The 24,358-nt window shown below is 39.0% G+C and overlaps 1 protein-coding gene and 1 non-coding gene across 3 annotated transcripts; both read right to left on the reverse strand.

Moving 5' to 3' along the window:
- Positions 1 to 1,249: 1,249 nt before the first annotated feature.
- On the reverse strand, positions 1,250 to 24,327 carry LOC143879835 (mitochondrial import inner membrane translocase subunit TIM44-2-like). Of its 2 annotated transcripts, none has more exons than XM_077382465.1 (13): positions 24,017 to 24,327; positions 21,293 to 21,458; positions 21,074 to 21,208; positions 16,270 to 16,314; positions 15,743 to 16,177; positions 15,560 to 15,628; positions 15,398 to 15,462; positions 10,309 to 10,377; positions 10,141 to 10,213; positions 9,859 to 9,963; positions 2,228 to 2,299; positions 2,067 to 2,129; positions 1,250 to 1,445 (listed from the first exon to the last, which is right to left on the reverse strand). In XM_077382465.1, exons 2-13 carry the CDS (start codon positions 21,434 to 21,436, stop codon positions 1,314 to 1,316), a joined length of 1,407 nt encoding a protein of 468 aa, XP_077238580.1. In that variant the 5' UTR covers positions 21,437 to 21,458; positions 24,017 to 24,327; the 3' UTR covers positions 1,250 to 1,313. The 2 variants fall into 2 exon arrangements, with proteins under 2 accessions (XP_077238580.1, XP_077238579.1); XM_077382464.1 differs by lacking the exon at positions 24,017 to 24,327 and adding an exon at positions 23,428 to 23,848.
- Positions 5,370 to 5,508, reverse strand: LOC143880501 (small nucleolar RNA snoR136). Its single transcript, XR_013251732.1, has one exon. It is a non-coding gene; the product is annotated as a small nucleolar RNA snoR136 (small nucleolar RNA).
- Positions 24,328 to 24,358: the final 31 nt, after the last annotated feature.

A 24,358-nucleotide genomic window follows, 5' to 3' on the forward strand; every position in this document is an offset into this window, starting at 1 on the left:
TTTCTCAGGACCTATCGGGTTGGAACTGAGGTCGGGTCAGGTTCGGGTTAGAGTAAATGGTTCCTCAGGTCGGCTCAGGTTAGCCTCGGCCCGACCCAACCCGGCCCGAGTTGCACCCCCATAACCACCAATGGAACGATTTAGATCATCCAAACAAGCGGGCCCAATTGAACGTTTTTGAGTTGAACTTTGGTGAAAATATACAACCCCTGCATCATATAGTCTCATTTTATGAGTTTTTATATGGTATGATACAAAGAGCAGACAGAGATCATTCTTTTCTCTTGTTCCTCATCTCTGCTACTGGCAATTTTGTGGGGGGTTTTGACCGGTAATCTTTACCCAGCTCCCTATTTATAGACATTTCAGTCCCTTTACGCACATTAGTGATTCACACACTCACACTTATGGCCAACTCACACACATAACACACTTGTAGATACACAATTACACACATCCACCACTACCAAACCACATCGTAGCTTCCATGCCCAAGCAAAATCATAAGCTCATCACTAAACCATGCCCTTCCCTTGTCATGTGCTATAAATTCTCTTGCTAAAGGCCAGTTTTAGAATTAATTAAAGAAGCCAGAAAATTTCGTTTCTACATATTGCTTCGATTCACCAAGTCGTCTTCAGGTGCTAATAAATCTCAAAAAAATTCAAAACTAATGAAAAATACATCAAACTTAAAATTGAACACACATCCTAATCTAACACATAAATATGCACTTAACCATCCTTCCAAGTTTTTTATTCTCAAAATTTAGAAAATACACATATATAAAAGTAGATAATGACTTTCTTAGCACACGCAGTTTTTGTACTACCCATATACATGTGCTACACCTGTAATGACCCTAACCATCCACCATGGATTGTCATGGTAGATTGAACCGATTACCCTAAATCAGCAGCCTGCAAATTATAAGTTAAAGCAAAACAAGGGCGCGTATATGACAGATAATTTATCTATGGGAAGAATTTGGAAAAAAAAAAAGAGGTGTAAATATTAACTGCCGCATTCACTGTATTCATATAGATTACCTCAAATATTTCTGTCTAATATAAAATGGGATTTGCTAAGGTCCATCGCAAAAGGCATTTTGTGGCTGGTCTGTTGCATGTCAGACCCGCCACCTAATGAATGAAGACATGCAACAGACCAGCAACAAAATGCCTTTTGCGATGGAGGCTAGCAATTCCCATATAAAATATCTATTACTTTATTCTCTAGATCTTACCCAGCACCAAAAAGAAAACCTAGATAAGATGAGCCATCAAATGTTTCACAGAAAGATAATGGAATTACTAAATAAGGGCCTTAACACCAAGTTGTTGCATTTCTCTTAGCCTCCATATAGGGTAGAGGGCGCCTTCACCAAGCTCTTCTACATCAACTTGCTGCATAGCCCATGCATAATATACAGTGTGGATTGTATCCTGAACAAAGTACCCACAAATTCTCAGCCAATACACAAGAGAAATATCAAGAAAATAAGCATTTCTGGCATGTGAATGTCTAAGCAATTTTGCACAAAACCATTTCACGGCTTGTCTTTTGAAAGAAGGGCTGCAAAATTGCCTAGACACTCCCTATATACAATTACGCAAAAAGCCATTTTGCAGCACACTTTTGTGAGTGAGAACCACCGCCTCAGATGAATTAAATGAACAAGAGAAAATCTGCTACGGGGTGGCAGTTCTTTCCTGAAAAATTTGGCGACAAAATTGCTTTTTGCAAAATTCCCTTGGCAATCCCATATAAATAGAAAGGATTGCATCAGAACCTGTAGAGATGCAGCTCTTATGAAATAATGCTTGCATCTATGTAATTGTATATGAATCATGCATGAATGCATCCAAGCTGTCTATCCAATGGAATGTCTGTTTGTGTATGTGTGTACATATCCATCACCTGTTTAGCATGTGTGTGTGTGTGTGCGCGCGCGCATATCCATCACCTGTTTAGCATGTAAATGTGTGTGTGTGTGCGCGCGCATGCCTCTATTTGTGCTATACATGAATGTATATACATACTATTGCTCAATGTCTAGTGTTTACCTTTCCCCCTTCTGTTATTGAACCATGTCTATCGCGAACACAGTAAACCTGTTGTGTCTGGAACTGCAATGATTTGCATAGAAAAACCAAGGTTTTATCAGTTCTTTTTTGTTTTCAAGTTATATTTGAGACATTCATGATAGCATAAGAAAAATGCTTACAGCTAGAATGGTAATGGGACTGCTTCCCATCAGTTTGGTTTCTCTGACATCCACATCTGATATATGAAGAATCTGCAGCAAGAAATATCATACACGGAATAGAAACATCAGTATGTCGTAATAGTCCACTATAATCCAATAATGGCAAGGGCTGTTTTGTTAAGATGAGCATAAATTACAAATGTGAACTATGTTTGATAATTCAGCAAATTCATTCCAAAGAACGAATTACAAGGCATGCAAACACAATCCCTTGGGTATAGAGGAGTCCTCAATATGAAGTGAGGAAACCCAGTTTGTCAGAAAATCCTGTACAGATTCCATTGAGGAAACAACATAGGTTTCCCTAGGCCACTCCAACAAGTACAGGATTTCCTCAAACGAATTGGCAAGCCTCCAAGGAACATATGTATCCAATACAAACATAAATTAAAGAAACCAAAAAAAAACAATGATGTATCAAGAAAGACGGGAGAGAGGGGACTGATTTACGTAGGGGATTTAATTGTTTTCCACTAGTTGTTAGCAGGGAGGGTATACTCGTCAATTTGGGTTTTTTTTTTTTTTTTGAGACAGATAATTGCATTGCAGTAGAAAGAACGGAATACAGAAGGACGAGATGACCTCCAAAGAACCGAAAACACATGATGCGCTAGAAATAAAAGAAAATGAACTACAAAATAGGAAAAATATCGCTGATAAATAGTCATTCCATCTACACCTTGTTTAACCAAAGTATCCACTTCTCAGTTGGCTGACATCCATTGGTGTTGTAGCTGTGGATTGATTAGTTTACACGTCTGAAATTTCCAAAATGATGGGTGCCAGCTTCCACATGCCTACCGTCGCCCATTTGGCCCAAGCCATAACTACTTATGTGTCCCATTCAAAGATGCATCTGCCAGCAAAAGGATCCCTAAAAATGAGAAGACCACCAAGTAGCACACTAGCCTCTACCTTGTTTGACTCGGTTACTCCACATGGGGCCATAGAAGCACTTGAGATTCGTCCATCATGATCCCAAACAATTCCCCCAATACCAACTGAAATGGGATTTTCCCATTAGAACTAACGTCAAAGTTTTACTCTTATAACATTGTATGGAGGCGGGCACCATTTAGGAGAGATTGTATGCTTTACTTTTTCTGGAAAGAAAATTTATGTTTTACTTTTCTCTCTCAAATGATGAATTTCTAATTATGATAAGAAATGCTAGAAAGAAATGCATTGATTGCCATCTTATCTTTCTTCGATGCAAATAAATATTGCTTGGTTCCGGTGATAAACTTATAAAGCGATTTATTTTTGTTGTGGAAGATGCGATTATTCCGTTTTAACCAAATATGTCACAAGATCACGAACGGTGCTAGTTGCAAAAAGCTTTTCCCATTATCTCATCCAAAACGATTGCATTAATGAAGTATTAGCATGTCCAAGCTATACTAAACAAAGAATTGCCCTCCATATTTGAAATGAAAAAGCAATGGATGAAAAGAAGCTCAATAGTCTCTTCTGCCTTCAAACAAAGAATGCATCTAACTGACAATGTAGAAGTTCACAAGTATTAGCTTTTCTTCTCCCAGCTTGTCCAAATGAAGGCCGCCACCCTTGGTGAGCACCGAGACAACCAAATTTTGTGCCAACCTATAGAGCTAGAAGGGGGGTATCTAACAAATAGGAGAATAGGGGATTGACCAAAAAATGCTTCTAGGGGCCTGGAATCAATCCAAATTCTCCCCTACCCCCCCCCCCCCCCCCCCCAAAAAAAAAAAAAAAATTTCGGAGAATAGGAGATTAGGGGAATAGGGGATTGACCAAAAAAATGCTTCTAGGGGCCTGGAATCAATCCAAATTCTCCCCCACCCCCCCAAAAAAAAAAACACTCTCAAAATCTAATGTTGGAATAAAAAAAAGGCAGGCACTTATGGACAGCCATGCTCACAAACCCTTTTGCTTATAGGTGGGTCTCGAAACTCCCATTCATTCCCTCTAACATACTCCATATTTTTCCCCATATTCCCTTAACGGAGACGGTTCAACAATATTCCCCGGTTGCCATGGATAGGCCGTCATCCGCAGATATTTCTGGGCTAAGATTAGTGCTGTAAAAAGGCGATAGAGAGAGGAGCTGTGGAACCTCAAAAGATACCTTACTTGGGGCACTCTTTGACAAATCAAGTTGATTTTCTACCATTGTGTGTCAGTCTTTATCACCTATTGATCCGCAACAAACAGACAACAGAAGGGATGACCCGGTTCAAACCACTGACGGACAAGTCGAGCAATTCCGTCGAGCCATATTGAGGAGGTGAAGAACCAACTGATCCAATACCTCTTCCGAGACAGTGTTCTGTTGTTTCCAGTGTCATCCACTTCTGGTTCGGTGGCCTAGTTGACTCAAATGAATCTGATGGTGAGATTTAACAATAAACCCCCTATTAGAGGCCTTTAATTTAACCTTATTAACCGTCAAGAATCCCTTATCAGAGGCTTTTGATTTTGCCTTGTCCACCACCTTTGCCCACAATAATCAGAAATAATTTCTGCCTCAACAAGAGAAAAGTTATTTTTCAACATTAAGATAGATTTTTTTTTGAACAAGGTAGCCAAATTTTATTAATAAACAACAAAGACAACAACCGAGATGGTCAGTACAAGAGATAAGAAGAAACAAGAGACAAAATATAAAAGGAAAGATACAAACACAAAGGAACTCAAGGAGGGAGCTCATCATAAAGAGCCAACCCCTCAAGCGGTGCACCCACTCTAGCCAAGTCATCCGCCACCTCATTTGTCAAACATGGTGAAATTCAATCCACCTAGACTTAGCTATATCGAGCATTTCATCAAAAAATTGTCAAATCTCCATGGTGGCTTTTGTGGTCCGTTTAGCCACCGAATAACATTGGAAGAATCTCCCTCCACTATCTCTGCCATCTCGAGCAATAAGAATCAAGCCTTGTAAACTGCCCGTACCTCGGGTTCAGTGGCATCGGTGGGCCGGCAAAAGCACACAAAACCTTACCCTCAATCATCTCTAAGAACACCCCCAATACCGGAAGGGCCCGGATTCCTAAAACTAGAACTTTTTTTTTTAAAGATAAAAAAGTGACGGGGTGCAACACTTATAAATAAATTTTAAAGATGTAGCTCCCCGACATCCAAATGCAGCATAAATTGAAACATTGGATAGTGAGGGGAACATTTAACATTCCTCCACATAAACTGACCCCTTCGCACCATGTCCCAAAGGGATTCCCAAAACTAGAACCGTCAAAGTTTAATTTTACAAAACCCGGTAATGGAGGAATCCACTTTTGAACCACTTTGTGCTTGGTCTCCTCACTACTACAAACCTCTGGCCATCTTTCCCATGGATCAAAGGAGGAGATAAAAGAAAAAGAGGGGAGCGACTTAGCCCAAGAGATCATCACCAAAGCAATGACTTTCAAGAAAAGGAATTGTGCATTCTTGGCCCTTTAAAAAAATCCTCGCATTTCATTCCTTCCATATTACCCAAATGATTGCTAAGAAACACATCTTCCACTAAATTCTACCCTTGCTTTTCCATGGCAACTTGGACCACGCTAAAATCAAGTCCGGTAACTTTTGCGGAAAAACCCAACAAACACCAAATCTCCGAATAACCTTGCACCAAATCTCTCTTGCCACTTTGCAATGGATTAGAAGATGATCCACTGACTCCTCATCCTCCATACACATAGAACAATGATTGACAATCAAAATCTTCCTTTTCCGAAGGAAATCCACCGTTTGAAGGAAATCCAACATTAAGATAGATTTGTGCTAATATATTAGCTTCCATTGGTGCAAATCGATTCCTAAAAGAGCTAATCGTATTCAATGAATTTGGATAACGAGCAAAATTAGCCACTTGTAATCAACGTTGAACACATGTTGAATACGGCTCACCATGACACATACCCATAGTCAAACAGACGACGCATGGGAAGTAGCATTAATGAATCGGGCATGTGTTTCCAAATCAGAGGATTCACTCGAGATTTCTAGCAGGTTTTGGGCAAGAGGGCGGGAAACAGGGGCGTACTGAATTATGAATTAATGGCTAAGATCGCTCCATGTTAGCGGTCTGATGAAGACAGGAGAAGTAAATAGCTAGTTCCCATGTTTCCATATGCAAGAGATCCACTAGATGACCTGTCATAGGGCCCCCAATGGTTTCTATTCTAGGAAAATTCCTGGCCTACCACCTCCTTGCCCTTTTTTTGGGCGAATTGGCGGGTCTATCACCTTCTATTCGTGCTAGTGTCTGATTGTATTCGGTTCCGGTTTGTTCTTTAGGACTTTCAGCTGAAAGCCTTAGATCAGTGCCAAATTCCCCACAAACTCCAATCAGATACCATCGTTCCAAAACTTCCAATCGAATTGAGGCTCTAAGGAAAGCCCATTGGGAGAATAGGATTCCTGCCCGAGCATACTTGATGTTGTTTCTATCTTCTCCCTGCATTTCAACCCCTAAAACAGGCCCAAACAGTTTACAAAGGGATTCCACCATTGATTTGGCCCAAGCATATAATGGTATCCTGTAGACAAGTACCTAAATCGCTCTCTCCAACGTTAAGTACAATATTCCAAGTATACAGACATTCCAGAGGTTCACCGCATGCATAGCTTCCCAACTGAGAGATCTTGTGAGCATCAAGTTCAGATTCTAATTTAAACAGAACTTCATAAGATCTAAACCTTTTAGGTGTACAGGGCAGAGATATTCTCCACTTTCCTTCGACCATCACTTCAGATCTTCTATTTTTCACCCATTTTCCTTTACTTTTTAGCATGGTTTTAAATTTCGACCGAAATCCGAAATTTCAGGTTTCGGTGGAGACCGAAACCTTAAGGGCATATACTCGAAACGATACTTTATTTCGTGCAAAATTTCGATCGAAAATTCGTTATTTCCAAAATTTCGTGCGAAATTTTAGGGATTTCGACCAAAATTTTCTAATTTTTAATTATTTAATAGTTATCCCAAAATTTCGACCGAAATTTCAGGGATTTCAACCGAAATTACGTAACAAATAAAATATAACTTTTAATGGTCCGTCGGATTTCAAGCGAAATTTCGATTTCGCTGGGGTACGAAAAGCATATCGAAACTGAAATTTAAAACCATGCTTTTTATAATAGTTACCCATTCTCCTTTGCTCTCCCTATTAAAAATATGTTTTTAGCACCTCTATTCTCTCTTGGACCTCTCCCCCCGAGATTACAACTGACAAATAATAATTTCATCGGTGACTCCAACCGCACCATCTTCTTTTCTTTTTTTCCTTTTTTTTTGAATGATAGCTAATTTTATTGCAAAAGAAGAGGACTGAAATGGTCAAAATACAAAAGGAGAAAAATATTCTAGAACAAAGCTAATCAATTCTACAACAAAAAGGAGTCATGGCGGCAGAAAGTCAAAAAAAGCCAAAGCTTCTTTAGAAACTCCTCTAGCTAGGCTACGCCCACCTTGTTGGCGGAGCGGCGAACATGCCGGGACGCAATCGAGGAGGATCCCACCCAATCTAGCATCTTATCTAAGAACCTGTTAAATATCCAAGGGTGATTCCGCGAACCGTTGAGCCACCAAATGACATTTAGGGGGTCCCCTTCTACAACCACATGATCTAGATGATCTCTCGCCAACAACTTCAAACCTTAGTGAACTGCACGCACCCCTGTCTCTGAAGCATCTACCTCTCCTATAGGACCTGCAAAGGCCCAAATCATCTCCCCTAGTTCATTTCTCAGGACCCCTCCAATCCCAGCCGGACAGGATCCCGCATGCTAGAGCCATCAAAATTGAACTTCAAAATAACATGAGGAGGAGGAGAGGAGGTACCCACTCTTGCACTATTTTTTGCTTTTCCTCCACATCCCAACACTCCTCTCCATCCTTCCCCTAAGCCACAGGCAAATACAAGGGTGAACATTCAGGCAAGAAGAGGGCTTTGAATGTAGGGGCTTCTAAGTGTAAAGAGGCTACACGAAGGGTCAAAGCTTCAGTAATACTGGGAAAGCGGAAAGCATGGATAGGGCAAGGGGCTGTGGACGACGTGACGCAGGGCAATCACTTTGATGAAAAATAAATCAAGACTTTTGAGATCCCTTTGAAAATTCTTGCATTTCTTTCTTTCCAACCACAAGATCTTCCAACTAGTTGTCGAGCAGGTATGCCTCCTTAGTGGCTCTGACTGGGGTATTTGCAGCATTGTCTTGCCCGGAAAAGCTCCTAGATCTTTCATTGAAAGCACACTGACAACATTCTAATCCATGCTTGAAATTGTGGCACATACATTTGGGGCAAACCAACTAATCTTTTTCTCCAAAGACCGGCTCCAATTCTTTTGATTTGGCAAATCCCATTTACCCTCTTCCTCCAAGTTGATTGAGCCTTCATCGATCTCCATCCTTGGGTTTAACTATTAGAAGCAGGAACCTTCTCTCAGGGTGCCGCTCCCACCTCAAAACCTCGATTCGGCGCTCCTTAGGAAGGAGCTTACAGGGAGCGCGACCCCAGAAAGATGGGAACCGCTCTAATGACGCTCCCAGCCTGCTTCTATTACTCTATAAGTCCCACCATCACCAACTTCCTTACATTAAACTCCTCCAACTCTTCAAAGTACATCATTAGAGCAAGCACAAAGGCTTGTGCATCTTCAGAAGGCACGAGGAACGAGTGCACACAAATGAAGACGGTGAAGATTTTTAGAAATTAGCTTTTAGATGTACTTGAATTTTGAAAGATACATATGAAAATGGTTAGAAACTATTATTTTTTTATGTACTTGAATTTTGAAAGATATATAAAGAAAATATTACATACACGCTCCCATGGCGCTCCAAAACTTAGACTCTTCTAGACCCCACGATTCCCCGCCTCCGCCCCCGCTTCGTGCTTCTTATAAGTTTTAATTCCATACGAATAGAATAGGATATGTTGTTAATTTCATTTAGGAATATTTGCTTTCAAAGTTGTATAAAGAAACATGGAATTGTCAACAGATATACAATTGAAATACAATCTCCAAAGCATTGCATCCCAAATTTGTTGTCATGCGGACTCACAGTGCATATCTTCTAGGTACATTCCCATAGATCAGAGCATTCATGGTGTTATCTCTTCGACGTGGATTCCACAAGTTCTAGCATTTAGTATAACAAATTGAATTTATTATATCATGTGAGCTGCTATTATATTTATATGTGCATCCATCTATATATCAGTGTTTCATACAAAATTCAAAATATTTTGTGCATGCATGAGCTTAACAAAATGAAGCAAATAATTGTCATTTACTGCTAGTCAGTCAAATGAGTTATATACTGTTCTAGTATTCAACATACTGTAAAAATTAAAAACAATACTAAGATATAATACATGCATTCTTCCATATTTCTTCCTATTTTCTTAATTTTCCGTTGGCTTGATAATCAGTTTGACTAAGTTAAGAGCCAAATCACCCAAGTAACCAGGTCAAATCGTCTACTCACCAACAAAGGAGTCAAAGTACAGTTTATAATCAAAATAGATTTGAATCACAAGTTGGTTAGCGTAAGATACAGCAAACAAATAACATAAGTAACAACTCAGACCTCCCTACCTTGTTATCAAAGAAGATACCCTGGCTCTCATAAGCTCTGTGCTCTGCCCTACATCGCTCAATCACTTCAGGGCTACAACTTTTTTTCAATGCTTCCACATCACCCTGCGAAAGTAACACACTTTCTTTAGGTAGAATTACTAAAAAGGTCCATATTGTGATAATATCACCAATAAGGCATTTAAGGACCAACAAATGGCACGTCCCTGCTAATGAGGAAAAAGGAACGAAATAAAAATTGGAATAATTTTTCTGTATTACTAAACAAAATCTAACACTTACTTTGATGTAAGCATTTAGGATAGGCCTGATCATTTCCTGAACTTCGGCTACAAATTCTGGTAAAGAAAAAGACCTTTCATGCAAAATTCCACAGAGCAAACAAGTTAATGGTTGTGAAGCTAAATTATAGAAGTCCTGGAGCTGAAATCCAGATGCAAAGAATCTTACGGGTCCCGACGGCGTATTTCCTTGAAAGACAGTGCCCCAGCTGTTTCTCCAAAAACAGTTTCATTCAGGCTGCAAAAGCAAGTCATATAATATCATTATTGGTAATATATTCATATCAGTAGTATATATATGGTATATTGAAGACAACTACACAGGATACCACTCAACAACAGTAGCAGCAGCAGCAGTAGAAATATCACAGCCCACAATTTACAACCCAAGTCATACGGCCAGTCAATCACACGGAAGTTCATACCAGATTAAAATTGAAGACTATTTAACCAGAAAGATGAATCATGCAACACAGACATTCAAGTTTCATGGTTGTTTCTAAGTTAGTTTCTCATTATTATTCAAAAGGCCATAGTATTTTATTATTATTCAAAAGGGCATAGTATTCAAAAGGGCATGGTATTCGAGTTTCATGGTTGTTTGTAATTCTAAGTTAGTTTCTTATTATTATTCAAAAGGGCATAGTATTCTTCTCCCATGTGTCATTTTCTCCCCTATGTATAATCAAGGGTTTCGGTTGGGCTTCCTATTGGAAAGCAAGTGACCGGTTGCAAATGATTTAAAAAGGTGTAATAAAGGTAGATGGTTCCAACTTAAGGTAAAGGTAAGTTTGGTTGCCAAGGGATACACAAAGAAGTATTGAATCGATGAGGTGAACTTTGGTGTTGCTGCCAAAACTTATCCCAAGTAGATGCATCTTAACCATGGTCGCTATGTTGGATGGGTAACTCATTCAATTAGAAGTGAAGAATGTGTTTCTTCATGGTGACCTGCAAGACAAAGTTTAAATGTCTCTTCACTCATCACACTTGTCACTCTCCTTTATATGAGTTTTTATATAGTGAACCCACATATAAAATCTAGTGGGGTCCACCTTATTGGATGATCTAAGCCATTTGAAAGTTGGACCCCGACGTAGATAGGCCATCCCTCAAATGTCATTTTTTTCAACCTGTTGGACAGCTTCGAAGTGCTGCATAGAGCACACACAACCCATCACCGTTGGACATCTGCTTCTACCCTGGGCCAATAAGAATGCCTTTCCGGGTGAGCCAGAGTTTGATCAACTCCAAAGTGTAATCAAACTTTGGCGTCATGAATTTCTTTTGTTTAAGCACCCATAAACACCAATGTTTGAATCAATGGAAGTTGCCAAGTGAAAGCATCCTTGCCAGTTTCTCACCAGCCCATCTAGAGATTCAGAAAAAGGGGTGGGTAATAGGTGCATCGTAGAGAAATGGCATGCCCTCCCTGTTCTTGCTTCGTCGAACAACTCATAAAAACTTCCTTTATATAACTTAAATTAATATGCATAATTGCTCATTAGCTGTAAACAAGAATACATGGGCATAATATAATGTACCTAATTGGCTTATATACAATCATGCACAGGAGCATATAAGTCGTGCACAAATATAGTATACTATTAGGGGCCGTTTGGATATGCGAATTTTAGAATCCAGTTTTTAGATTGAAAACAGTGTAAAAGAGGGTTCATGATCAAGCTGCTGCATGCTGTCATGACAGCGTTTCTTGGATTTTAAGTAAGAAATTCAGGTTTTAGAAATCTCTCCCACATCCTGAGATTTCTAAAACCTGGAAACATGGGAAGATCGCCTGCTCTCTTGCTGACGGAAAGAAGGGCGAGATCAAGCGGCTGGTCTCCTTCTCTCACCTCCCAACTACGATTTGGAGGAAATCCAATATTCTAAAATCCACGTATCCAAATGGCCCCTTAATGTACATATTTGACTTCAATACAATCATGCACAAGAGTGTATGTCATGTACAAATATACTTTACCCCACTTAAATTCCATGGATTATAAACACATACTACGGTGTACGTAAGACATATATACGGCTACTTGTCATGTCACCTCACAAAAGCCATATATAGTCTAATGATTTAATTGATGGTTCGCCAAGTTCAGTAGCCAGTTGAGAACAGGATTTTTTTCGATTTTCTTCATGCCTCTAGTTGTTTATCAAGAGACTCGCTTGAGATATGACCTTTTTGATCCTCTATGTGGCTGACATAGTGGTAACCAAGGTTTTAAATTTCGGTTTTGGTTTCAGTTTCGGCCTTCATGGAAATTGAAATATTCAGTTTCGGTGGAAATTTCGTCTGAAATCTTGTAAAATTCGGTGGTAATATTCCGGTTGCCCTTAAATTTCAGTGGAAATCTTGTAAATTTCAGTAGAAATCTTGTAAATTCAGTTATACCCCTAATGAAAACAAAATTTCATTAGAATTTTCGGAATTTCACTGAAATTTCGGCGAAATCTTGTAAATTTCTAATTCAATGTGAATTTCATTTCGGCTTCAACCGAAACCGGCACATTTCGGCTGAAACGATTCATTTCAGCAGAAATTTTAAACCTTGGAGGTAACTCGAAATAAACATTTGATAGCATCAAGGAATTAATAGTTAATCAAAAATCTGCTTTCGAAATGAAAGACTGAGGAAAAACTCAGCTCCAATGCTGCAATTTAGCAAAGCACCCATATCAGGGAATCCCCTAATTTTGGAAGAAAATTCAGGGGTTGCAAGATCAAATTACCGAATCACTAACATTCAAGGACGGACCATTACAAAAACAAACATCCAAGACTGGATCCATAGGATTCAATTCGTTCTGCTTAGTTGTGTTTGGTCACCTTCCATCTGGATACACCTTCAAAGTAACAGTGTTGCAATGGTTCATATAAACCTAAGGGAACGTTTGTGACATACGACGGATCTATGGAAGGGTATATATGTAGTTCTAATCCCTCTACAGGCTTAAATTTAAATCTGGGCTAAGTATACTAAGGGATGGACTGTATTTATCGGCTTTAGGACTGTTAGGAAATTATTAGAGGGCTGACAGATCTAGACAGTTGATAAGAACTGACGAAAAGCTTTATATAAAAGTCTGCAGGTTTTAAGATATTTGTAGTAGGTCAAAAGGGACTGTTTCAGGTTTCAGGTGCAGACCATGTATAAGGAAGGGGTTGGCTCTGTAAAACAGTTCTTGATAAATTTCGGGACAGCAGACTTAGAAGGCTGGAGAACTGGTTAGGTATCAGAGATTACAGGGGTTGGTCAGCCTGAAATAATAAGAATTCTTGGAAGGGTAAAGAGCAGCAGGTTTACAGTTTAAGTTTTGGGTTAGATTCGGTCTCTAATGCTAAGCAATGGTTCAGAGTTGGGGCTGAGAATAGTGTTAGGTAAAAACTGCGGGTTTGTAACACGCAGAAAGCAGAACTTTCAGGTGGGTAATGGCTATCGGGTGGGGTTCTGGGCTTGATCCGTGAACTGGTTCAATTTATAGGTAGTTCAATTTATAGGTAGTTCAAGGTTCCTAAGGAATAGATAGGCTAAAGGTAAAATGGGTAAGCACGGACATGGGTTACAGATTGCAAGAAAAAGTGGTATCAAAGAACTGTAAGTAACAATCTTAGTTTGTTGCACTATTAGAAGGGTAGGGGATGGAATTATGGTAGATCTGATATGGGAAAGGGGAATCAACAGTTCACAGTTTGGGTTTAGGCAACGGGCATAAGTTGGGATGTTCATCAAAGGAAGGGGAAGGGACTGGTTGTTACAGCAAAGTTTAAAGGAGGTTGTTGCAGGAAATCTTAGGGGCCGTTTGGATACACGGATTTCAGAATCTTGGATTTCCTCAAAATCGTGGATGGAAGACGAGAGAAGGAAACTGTCAGTCGGTTTCTGATTTCTCGTCCTTCTTTCCGTCAAGTGAGAGAGTAGGAGATCGCCCCTGTTTCCAGGTTTTAGAAATCTCAGTATGGGGGAGAGTCGGAGAGATTTCTAAAACGTGGACTTCTTACTTAAACCCTTCATCTGCAACCTACTTCCCCCACACCCGCAACCTACTTCCAGTTTAAAATCCAGAATTTTACACTGCTTTCAAACTTAAAACCTGGATTCTAAAATACATGTATCCAAACAGGGGTTAGTGTGGAGGAAATTGCAGATCAGCTTGCAGTGATCAAAATTAAAAATTAAGAAAAGAGGAATAGAGAAAAGGTGGAGAAAGATTAGACCTGGAATCACTCCAGATCTTTACTGGGGGCATCACACCACAGGGTTCTGTGGCATTGTACCTTAAGGAAGAAGAGGCACCGCACCTCTAACTTCTATGGCATTGCACTTTAGGCATCACACCTCTGACGATTCAAGGGCATCCCACCCAAAGAGATAATCAAGGCATCTCACCTATGTCATGCCCACACACCCTGCACCACGGTATAAAAACTCCTTGAGTCAATCATTGACTCTGTCAATCATTAAATCACCCAAGACTGAGTTTAGTCCTACCAAGTCAATCAAACATTCCTTTCACTCGCCAGAGTTTTTAAAAATAAAATAATCAATCATTGACATGCTGAAGTCGGCCAGCCAACACTCTGTCCTACCAAGTCAATCCAACAAGTTTTTAAACACTGCCCTATAGAACAAATTGTTGGAAGTCCTGTCTTGGTTTACCCAATAAATGCATGTGGGATATTAAATCATTGATCAAAATAGGTGATTGAATGGAGTATTTTGATATTTAATTGAAGTGGATAAATTACTGGCCGTAGCTTTGCTTTGCGCTAACTATCTCCAGCTATCACAGAAGATTGATGAGCATGATGAGATACCAATGATAATATTGTGATATGATCGTGATAAAAATGAAAATATCGCTATATTTTTAAAATCTTAGGGATAATATCATGATATTTTATGATAAAAAGGAAAATATTGCTATATTTTTACAATCTCGGGATTGTTTAGGGATTTTGTCGTTTTATCAAAATGTCGCGATAAAAACAAGATATTTTGAAAATATCGGAGAAAATTGTGACATAGCAAAGCATCACTTAATCAAATACCTAAAGCTGTAGAGAACTATGCCATATTATCCCTGAGACCGAGGTCTAACATTGACATATTTGAATTACACTCATAAGCAATATGGCTGAACTTCAATGAAAAAATTTTCAGAAGATTGATGAGCATGATGAGAATAACAATGATATCTTTCAAAAAAAATTATAATAGTGATGATAAGAAGAAGAAACATACTCTTGAATTTTGTGAACAATGGGATGATCACTCGTCTCCCACCGCTCCCGTATGTCCTCAGCTATCTACACACGAAAACATGGTGATAACCAATAATGAATAATTTGTCTACACAAATGGAATATGTCCATTATGTAACAAAAGGAAAAAAAGACAACCCACCTCCTGACTCTTTGTAACAACAGGTTCACTGTACCCACTTGCACGCTTAAACACAGGATGACCTTGCACCTTTAGGGGGAAAAAAAGAAGAAGAAATGAATACAAAATGAGATATACAATTAAACAGTGTAAGAGCTTTTCTACACACTTGACAGAAAGGAGATGGGATTAGCATGCCATTACCTTCTCTTTGAATGCCTCCCATTTCTTACCCCAGCGTGACGGCTTTGTAGGCATTATTACAATATCAGTTTTCGTACTTCTACTTTCATTTGATGAAGAGGCCTCTGCATACTTCATCTGCCTTCTTCTACCAGGGTTACTACTCAATTCATCTTTTATAATATCATAACCTTTCTTTGCTAAGTCTACAACTTTTTCATCCTTCAATTTGTAAAAAGCCGAGGAAACCATAGGAGAAGCAGTGGAAACACTTGACTTAAACCGAGCAAATAATGTCTCGGAAGCTCCGGGTGTTTCTTTAGTATTGCTAGATTCAGCATCAGCATTTTCTGCGTGTGTTGCAGAATGATTTCCATTGTTTACATCAGCACCAGAATTAGTTGTCCTGTTAGAATCTGATGGTCCTTGTTTTCCAAATCCAAATGCCTCTTTCACCTAAATAGCAATATGGGATTAAAAAAACAAGTTAGCAATGCAGCAGGGCATCTTTTGATTAAAAAATAAATGTACAATGGTATGGACTTCACCTCCTCTGAAGCAGCTGAGATCTTCTCTTTCACATTAGTAGAAATCTGTAAATGTCAAAAGACAATAATAAAACAAGATCAACCAAGTGGAAATGGGCTTTTGTACAGACAAAGCATGGTCTGTAAGAAACAAAGGAATACAAAACCTTTTTTTAATGGTAAGCAATACAAAACCTATGAAAGCGCAACATGGAAAAACCAGAGCAATGTTTATTGCCAACATGGATAGCAATATCCAAAACCAGAGATGGCAAAGAACATAAAGATGCATGTGTATCCATGTGCACACTCACATGTGCAGAAATGCAACTTGGTACAATATTAGGCTTAGGAATATGTTGTCAGTGAGCAGGCAATGTGTTACCACATATTGATGCAACGCAAAATATGCATTCAAGTATTTATCTTATAATAATACTGTATTATATTATAATTTTTTAGTGCCCATGCTTGGGTTTTTAACTTTAGAATCTCAAATCAGAAACCACGAATCCTTATTAATAAGTATATCTGTACGTATGAACGGAGAAACCATTGTGGATACAGGGGACCACATTAAGATTCTTTGAGGATCCAGTATTCCATGTGTCCTTTACAGTTGTATATCGTGTGCATATGAAATATAAATGGTAATGACATGGAGTAATATGGGGTCCATCTGGTGCAGACTCCATAAGACACTTGCAATCCCCCAAAATATGTAAAAACCACCAACACATGAAACTCTTTTTTGAGTTACATAAACGCATGAGGATACACACATGCTCATGTGCCCTGGGCATATGAATGTACAGGCTGCGGAGTTTCACTTTATAGATCAACTAATATATTTGTCAAAAAAAATAGGGCTCAAAAAATACACTGCATGTTGAGCACATGCATATGATCAAAGCAACTGCCAAACTGATACATAGTAAAAATACAATGAATTTACATGAAACTTGGTAATAATTACTTAAAAAATGGTTCATTGAAGAGGAAAAATGAAACACCATTCAAATTACAAAAGATATACATAAATACATGTATATATAGCAATTTTTATATTGTGTAAGCCCGTGTAGTCCAATAATTTTCAAAAAGTATTGTCCGGGCCATACCAAAGGATGATCCAAACCGTCCATTTGATGGGCCACAACGTAAATAGTTTGAGCCCAAAAGTCCAATTCCATGGGATGATTTTAGCCCTCTGATCTAGAGAAGAACTGTAAATTATGTAAACATCTATAAATTGCAGGGTTGGAATCATCCTATGGAAATGATTTTTACGCAACAACCACTTTACGATGTGACCCATCAAATGGACGGTTTGGATCATCCTATGATGTGGCCCGCACAGTACTTTTTTTAAATTACTGGACTTTACGGGCTTGCACCATATACAATCTCTATATATAGAACTGTAACATTTTTATGGGGAATTAATTCTTACAAGTAAATTTTAAAATCAACCATATACAGTGGAATAAATTTGGAGGTACTAATCTGACCTTTGTCGCCGTAGCTTCTGCTCCAGTCCAGACACCATCCACATGCTTGTACAGCTACTCAGCCGTCTGCTTTGTTCTGCATTTGCGAGTTCACCATCTCCCTTGAATCAGGGCCTCCTTGGAAGGGTCTGTCAGCCTTAACATACACAGTATGTCTCAACCTATCCCTAGAAACGCAAATAATATAGAAGTGTAAAGCGAGCACATCATCGAATTACCTAACTTTCAAACCCTCTTTCGCTTCTCTCGTTTTCTCTTTCAGCTCCTTGATGGACAGTTGGAATTCCTTATTGCTGCAGTCAATCCAAATCAAACAATTTTTTGCTTATGAAGTACCTAATCAATATTAAGAAATTGCTAAAAATGAATTAATATAGAGCACAAGTCAAATATGGGAGATTAATTCTCCAGCCTAAACCCAAAAAAATGGAATAATTTTAACAAGCATATGGGAATGATTATCTTGCTAAAAGTGTTATTTATTATCTGTATTGTAGTTTATTGAATTTTATGCTTGTTAGGTATGGCTTTTTTACTTAAGTTCCAGTGAGAGGTAATCTTTCGAAGCTTTATGATGTTGTCTATAATTTGTTTTTCAATTGGTAGCAATTACCTGGGGTTATGGGTCCTTAAATCTCGAGTTCCTAAATATAGATTGTGAATTCTCGTCCTAAGCTTCCATACAGTATTTGTTTGGAAAAAAAATCATTCCCATTCTTTTGGTTTAGGCTGGAGATTCGATTCTCATATTTAACTTGTGCTCTATATTAATTCATTTTTAGCAATTTCTTAATACTGATTAGGTACTTCTTAAGAAAAAAATTGTTTGATTTGGATTGACTGCAGTAATCAAGAATTCCAACAGTCCATCAAGGAGCTAAAAGAGAAAACGGGAGAAGCGAAAGAGGATTTGAAAGTTAGGTAATTCGATGATGTTGTTGCTTTACACTTCTATGTTATTTGTGTTTCTAGGGATATGTTGAGACATTTTGTGTATGTTAAGATTGGCAGGCCCTTCCAAGGAGGCCATGATTTAGGAGTGATGGTAAACTCGCGAATGCAGAACAAAGTAGATGGCTGAGCAGTTGTACAAGCATGTGGATGGTGTCTGGATGGAAGCAAAAGCTACGGTGACAAAAGTCAGATTAGTGCCTCCAAATTTACTCTAGTGTATATGGTTGGTTCTGAAATTTATTGATAAGAATTAATTCCCCATGAAGATGTTATAGTTCTATATATAGAGATTTATATGGTGTAAGCCTGTATAGTCCAGTAATTTTAAAAAAGTATTGTGCAGGCCACACATAGGATGATCCAAACCGTCCATTTGATGGGACACAAGTAAATTGGTCGTCGCCTAAAAATCATTTCCATAGGATGATCCCAACCCTCCAATTTATAGATGTTTCCATAATATGCAGTTCTTCTATAAGTCAGAGGGGGTAGGATCATCCCATGGAATTGGACTTTTGAGCACAAACTATTTACGTTGTGGCCCATCAAATGGATGGTTTGGATTATCCTATGATGTGGCCCGCATAGTACTTTTTGAAAATTATTGGACTACACGGGCTTACAATATATAAAAACGCATATATATATATATATATGAGAAAACTGTTGGTGAGCTTAAGCGCACCATTTTTTTGGTGCGCTTAAGTTGTTATAACGCCTCTCATTGGTGTGCTTAAGCGGGATCCAGCGGGACCCAAACATTTAAACTAATGGGAGGCGTTATAACAACTTAAGCGCACCAAAAAAATGGTGAGCTTAAGCGCACTAACAGTTTTCTCATATATATATATATATATATATATATATATATATATATATATATATATATATATATATATATATATATCGGAAAAGTGACCGTACTCGGTCGAGCTAAAAACAGTGGGGGCCCACATTGTTTGAGTGATCGAAACCATTCATTTGAAAGGCCCTTACCTACATAGGGTGTCCACAAAAAATCAGATCCATAGGATCATCCTAACCCATCCAAATGTGGAGGGAAAATGGGGAAAAATGGACATACACAGTTTGTCCACAAATATGCCCATTTTCCCCTCCACTATGGGATGGGTCAGGATGATCCTATGGGGCTGATTTTTTGTGGACACCCTATCTAGGTAAGGACCTTTCAAATGAATGGTTTGGATCACCCAAAAAATTTGGGCCCCCACTGTTTTTAGCCGACCGAGTACGCTCACTTTTCCATATATATATATATATATATATATATATATATATGTGTGTGAGGAAAGTGTTGGTGAGCTTAAGCGCCCAATCACATGGGGGCCCACTTTGTTAGGATGATCCAAAGCATTCATTTGAAAGGCCCTTACATAGATGGGGTGTGTACCAAAAATCAGCTCCATAGGATCATCCTAGCCCATCCATTTGTGGAGGTCAAAATGGACAGACATTGTTTGTCCACAAATCTACCCATTTTTGTCCTCCACAAATGGAGGGGTTAGGATGATCCTATGAAGCTGATTTTTGGTACACACCCTATCTATGATAGGGCCTTGCAAATGAATGGTTTGGATCACCACAGAAAATGTGGGACCCATGTGATTGGGCGCTTAAGCTCACCAACACTTTCCTCTCTCTCTCTCTCTCTCTCTCTCTCTCTCTCTCTCTCTCTCTCTATATATATATATATATATATGAGTTAAGTGAAGCTACACATACGTGTAGCTAACTTAGCTACACCAACGGCTTAAAATACAGTGGGCCCACATTGTTTGGGTGATCCAAACCATTCATTTGATAGACCCTCACATTGATAGGGTGTGCCCAAAAAATCAGCTCCATAGGATCATCCCCACCCTTCAAACTGTGGAGGCAAAAATGGACAGATTTGTGAAGGTTTTTACGCGTCCATTTTTGCCTCCACAAATCGTAGGGGTTGGGATGATCCTATAAAGCTGATTTTTTGGGCACACCCTATCTATATGAGGGCCCATCAAATGAATGGTTTGCATCACCCAAACAATGTGGGGCCCACTGTATTTTAAGCCGTTGGTGTAGCTAAGTTAGCTACACGTATGTGTAGCTACACTTTTCTCTATATATATACAAGGGACCATATCCACCTTAACGTGGTCCCCTGTATCCACAATGGAATGTCCGCTCAAATTACCAGAGGCTAGCAGCATTTATGATATCCACAAATTCTTTGGCAATAGCTCAAATTCCAAATTAACGGATGAGATTGAAGATGTATATATAATGATCTTTATGCAGTAATCTAACAAATGGACCATATTAAAAGATGATGATATATGGAAAGAGAAGAGAGGGAAAACCTTGCGTTGCTCCCTTCTAAGGTAAGCATATTTCTCAATATTTGGAACAGCAAGCAACTTGGGCATTAGGTGATTCCGAAAATGCCCAGGAGCAACCTTCACTGTTTCCCCAGCTTTACCAAGGTTTTCAATACTCTGCAAGTTTAACAAATTATAAAACAATTGTCTAAATAAAAAGATAGTAAGACATGCATGAAGTTACTGAATTCATTCACCCACCGTCGTAAGAATAACTTCCAACTTTCTATATCTGATTCTTTGACCAGCAAATAACATTGGATGAATTATACAACTAGAATTGGGCACACTTGCGTGCTTGACGAGTTCACGTAGAAGACTTCTGCCACAATGTAAATGAGCCATTATTTGGCCCTTTTAGGATTATCTGTTTCGTGCAAAAGTAAGAGAAACATCAGAATAATTATTACGCAATAGAGAGAGAGAGAGAGAGAGAGAGAGAGAGAGAGAGATGACAAGTCATAGTAAGTTAAAGCACCTTTCGGAAAACTCAAGTGTTTTGATTCGAAAATTAGATTGATAATTGAATATTTACGTATCACAATTACTCAGTTACAGTTGGGCACACAATGGATTGTCCATATCCAATAGTTGCTCTTACTCTATGCTAACTGGAAACCAAAGGTCTTTAGCCCATGTGATTAATAGTTCAATCTCAACTAGCAGGGTTAGTTACTATAGCACATGGAATAATCAACATAGCATCTATAGTGCAAATATGTGTGGTTGGATGTACCTCTGTTTGGTTGCCGGGTTTTTTTTGTTCCTGGGAGTTATGTGGGAGAGTTAGTTAAATTTTGGTCCCATCCCATGTTTGGTTGCCTTTTAGCACTAGGTTTATTTTAATCCCACTCTTGTAATGATTACTTGTGGGGTGAATTTTTTAATCCCACTTTTGTAATGATTGCCTTTTCATCCCATCCCAAGATAACCCCAGGAACAAAAATAAACTCAGGAACCAAAAATAAGCTTGAGAATATATTTTTTCTACCCAACAGTTCAAGCAACCAAACAAAGGTTTTTTTTTTCCCACCATAATCCGGTCAACCAAACATGGGATTTTTATTTTACCAGGATACTTCTAGGACTTTTTTTTTCCCACCTATCTCCCAGGGTTTTTTTTTCTCCCACATAACTCCCAGGAACAAAAAAAACCCGGCAACCAAACAGAGCAAAGAGACTACCATAGTCGGATTTCCTCGAGATTGTTCTTTCCACAATAGCTTCCACCTGGAAGTTATTTGTCAATAAGCATGAGGGCACACTTCTCTAAATAAGTGAAGAACCAAAACTTCACCTCCCATGGAGGCATAGAATAGCCCAATCCCCAATGTGTAGCATTGGTACAAATAAGACAAAATGAATTTATCCAATGAAAAGAAATTTTGAATGTGGAAGGGAGATGTGTCATTGGCAATCTGGTCCCAATTCCCAACTGAAGCCTGCCCATGCATTCAGGCTTGCCCGATTATGTGTCTAGTATGCAATGCCCAATTCTCATGTGTATTACAAATTTACTCTGGAGCCAGACATAATCTGGCCAGGGTGCAATTTTTAGAAACTTTCTACAAATGAGAAAGGTGAACTATCAAATTTTGTGGAAGTGTCAATATTTTGCAAAAATATATTGTAGATATGCAATCAAGAGTTCAATCTCCCAGTAAAATCAAGCTACCAAAAATCGCAGAGACGAGTTTTAGTAGGAACAACTCAGACAATTTCAAAATCGTAACAAGTTATTAAATTGAGGAAATACCACATACTTATTAGGAAGGCACAACAATAACTAGTCATGCTAAGTCAACAGGAATATCAATAACAAAGAGATCCAAACCAACTTCACACTAATAACGTGCCGTAGCGCTTTTAAAATAAGAGGAAAAGGAAGAAGAAAAGAAAGGACACCAACACTACCATAGTAGATTATTTATTTAAGCAATCTTTACATATGGTATACTTCAAATCCTACGTTTGAACAAAACAAAGAGTAACATGTCTAATAGGTAAACTCAGAAAGACTGATTTCCTTCAAGGAAAAGATTGAAACTCAATAAGAAATATATGCCAAAAAATGACTTGGGTTTATGCATGAAACCTATTTTGTAAAGGAAAAGCACATATTTTAATCAAAACCATTGTGGATAATTCAAAAAAGATAAACCTCGGGTTGAAAAATATGAAAGCCCGAAATTCAAATTCAGAGCCAAAATCTGCTGAATCAACTGCTTGAACGGGGGACAAGTAACGACATTTTGCATAGGGAGAAAAACTAGGGTTTTTCATATCTCCAAAGATGATGCTAAATGGCGCATGAAAAAACAAGGGTTTTTCCTTACCAGCAACCGAGGGTCAGATTGCACGGAGGGAGAAAACAGCGACACCGGCGAGGCCGTCGGAAAACGGGACGGACGGAGAAACCCTAACACGGCTTTTGTTTCGTGAGAGAGAGAGGGGGGGGGGGGGGGGGGGGGAGGATACGGACAATTCGTTAAAGTTGCCCACTGGTCATGTTATAAGTGGGGCGAATGTGTAGTGCAGAGGGGGTGAAGATATCATCTCCCAATATAAATTGTTCCCCCGTTATTTGCTATTTAACTTGTCTTTCAAGCTACTGAATTTAATGCGCCTCTCTCTCTCTCTCACACACCGTAATCCGATCAAGAAGAAACGGAGACACTTCGCCCCGGAGCGGCAAATGGTTGCCATCAGGGAGGAGGTAGAAAAACTCCAATGCGCAGATTTCATTCAAGAAATTAAATACCCCTAGCCAACGTACAAGGCCTGCCCTATCCCCCATGAGCTACTGATTTTCATGGATGCGTTCTCGGGATATAATCAGATCACGGGGTATAATCAGATCAAGATGTTCAAGTCGGATATACCAAAAGACAGCTTTTATAACGGACCAAGGGTAGAGCAAATTACCAAAGACTCAGCAATAAGTTATTCCAGGAACAGATAGACAGAAACATGGAAGTATACGTCGATGATATGCGGTCAAAAGTAAGCAAGCCCCGGAGCTTATAGCTGAAGCCCGATCCGACTAAATGCGCTTTCAAGGTCACTGCAGGCAAATTCTTAGGATTCATGGTCAGCAAAAGGGAGATCGAAGCTAATCCAGAGAAGATCAGAGCAGTAGTGGAGATGACTCCGCCTACCACCATCCGGGAGATTTAGAGACTAGCTTACAAGGATGATCGCCGCTTCAGGTCGCTTCGTCTCTGAGTCAGCTGAAAGTCTTTTTTCGGAGAGGAAAAAGGAGAAAGG

Source organism: Tasmannia lanceolata, unplaced genomic scaffold (assembly GCF_043159265.1).
Source record: "Tasmannia lanceolata isolate RefF3 unplaced genomic scaffold, GAP_Taslan_0.1 ptg000006l, whole genome shotgun sequence".
Lineage (NCBI taxonomy): Eukaryota > Viridiplantae > Streptophyta > Magnoliopsida > Canellales > Winteraceae > Tasmannia > Tasmannia lanceolata.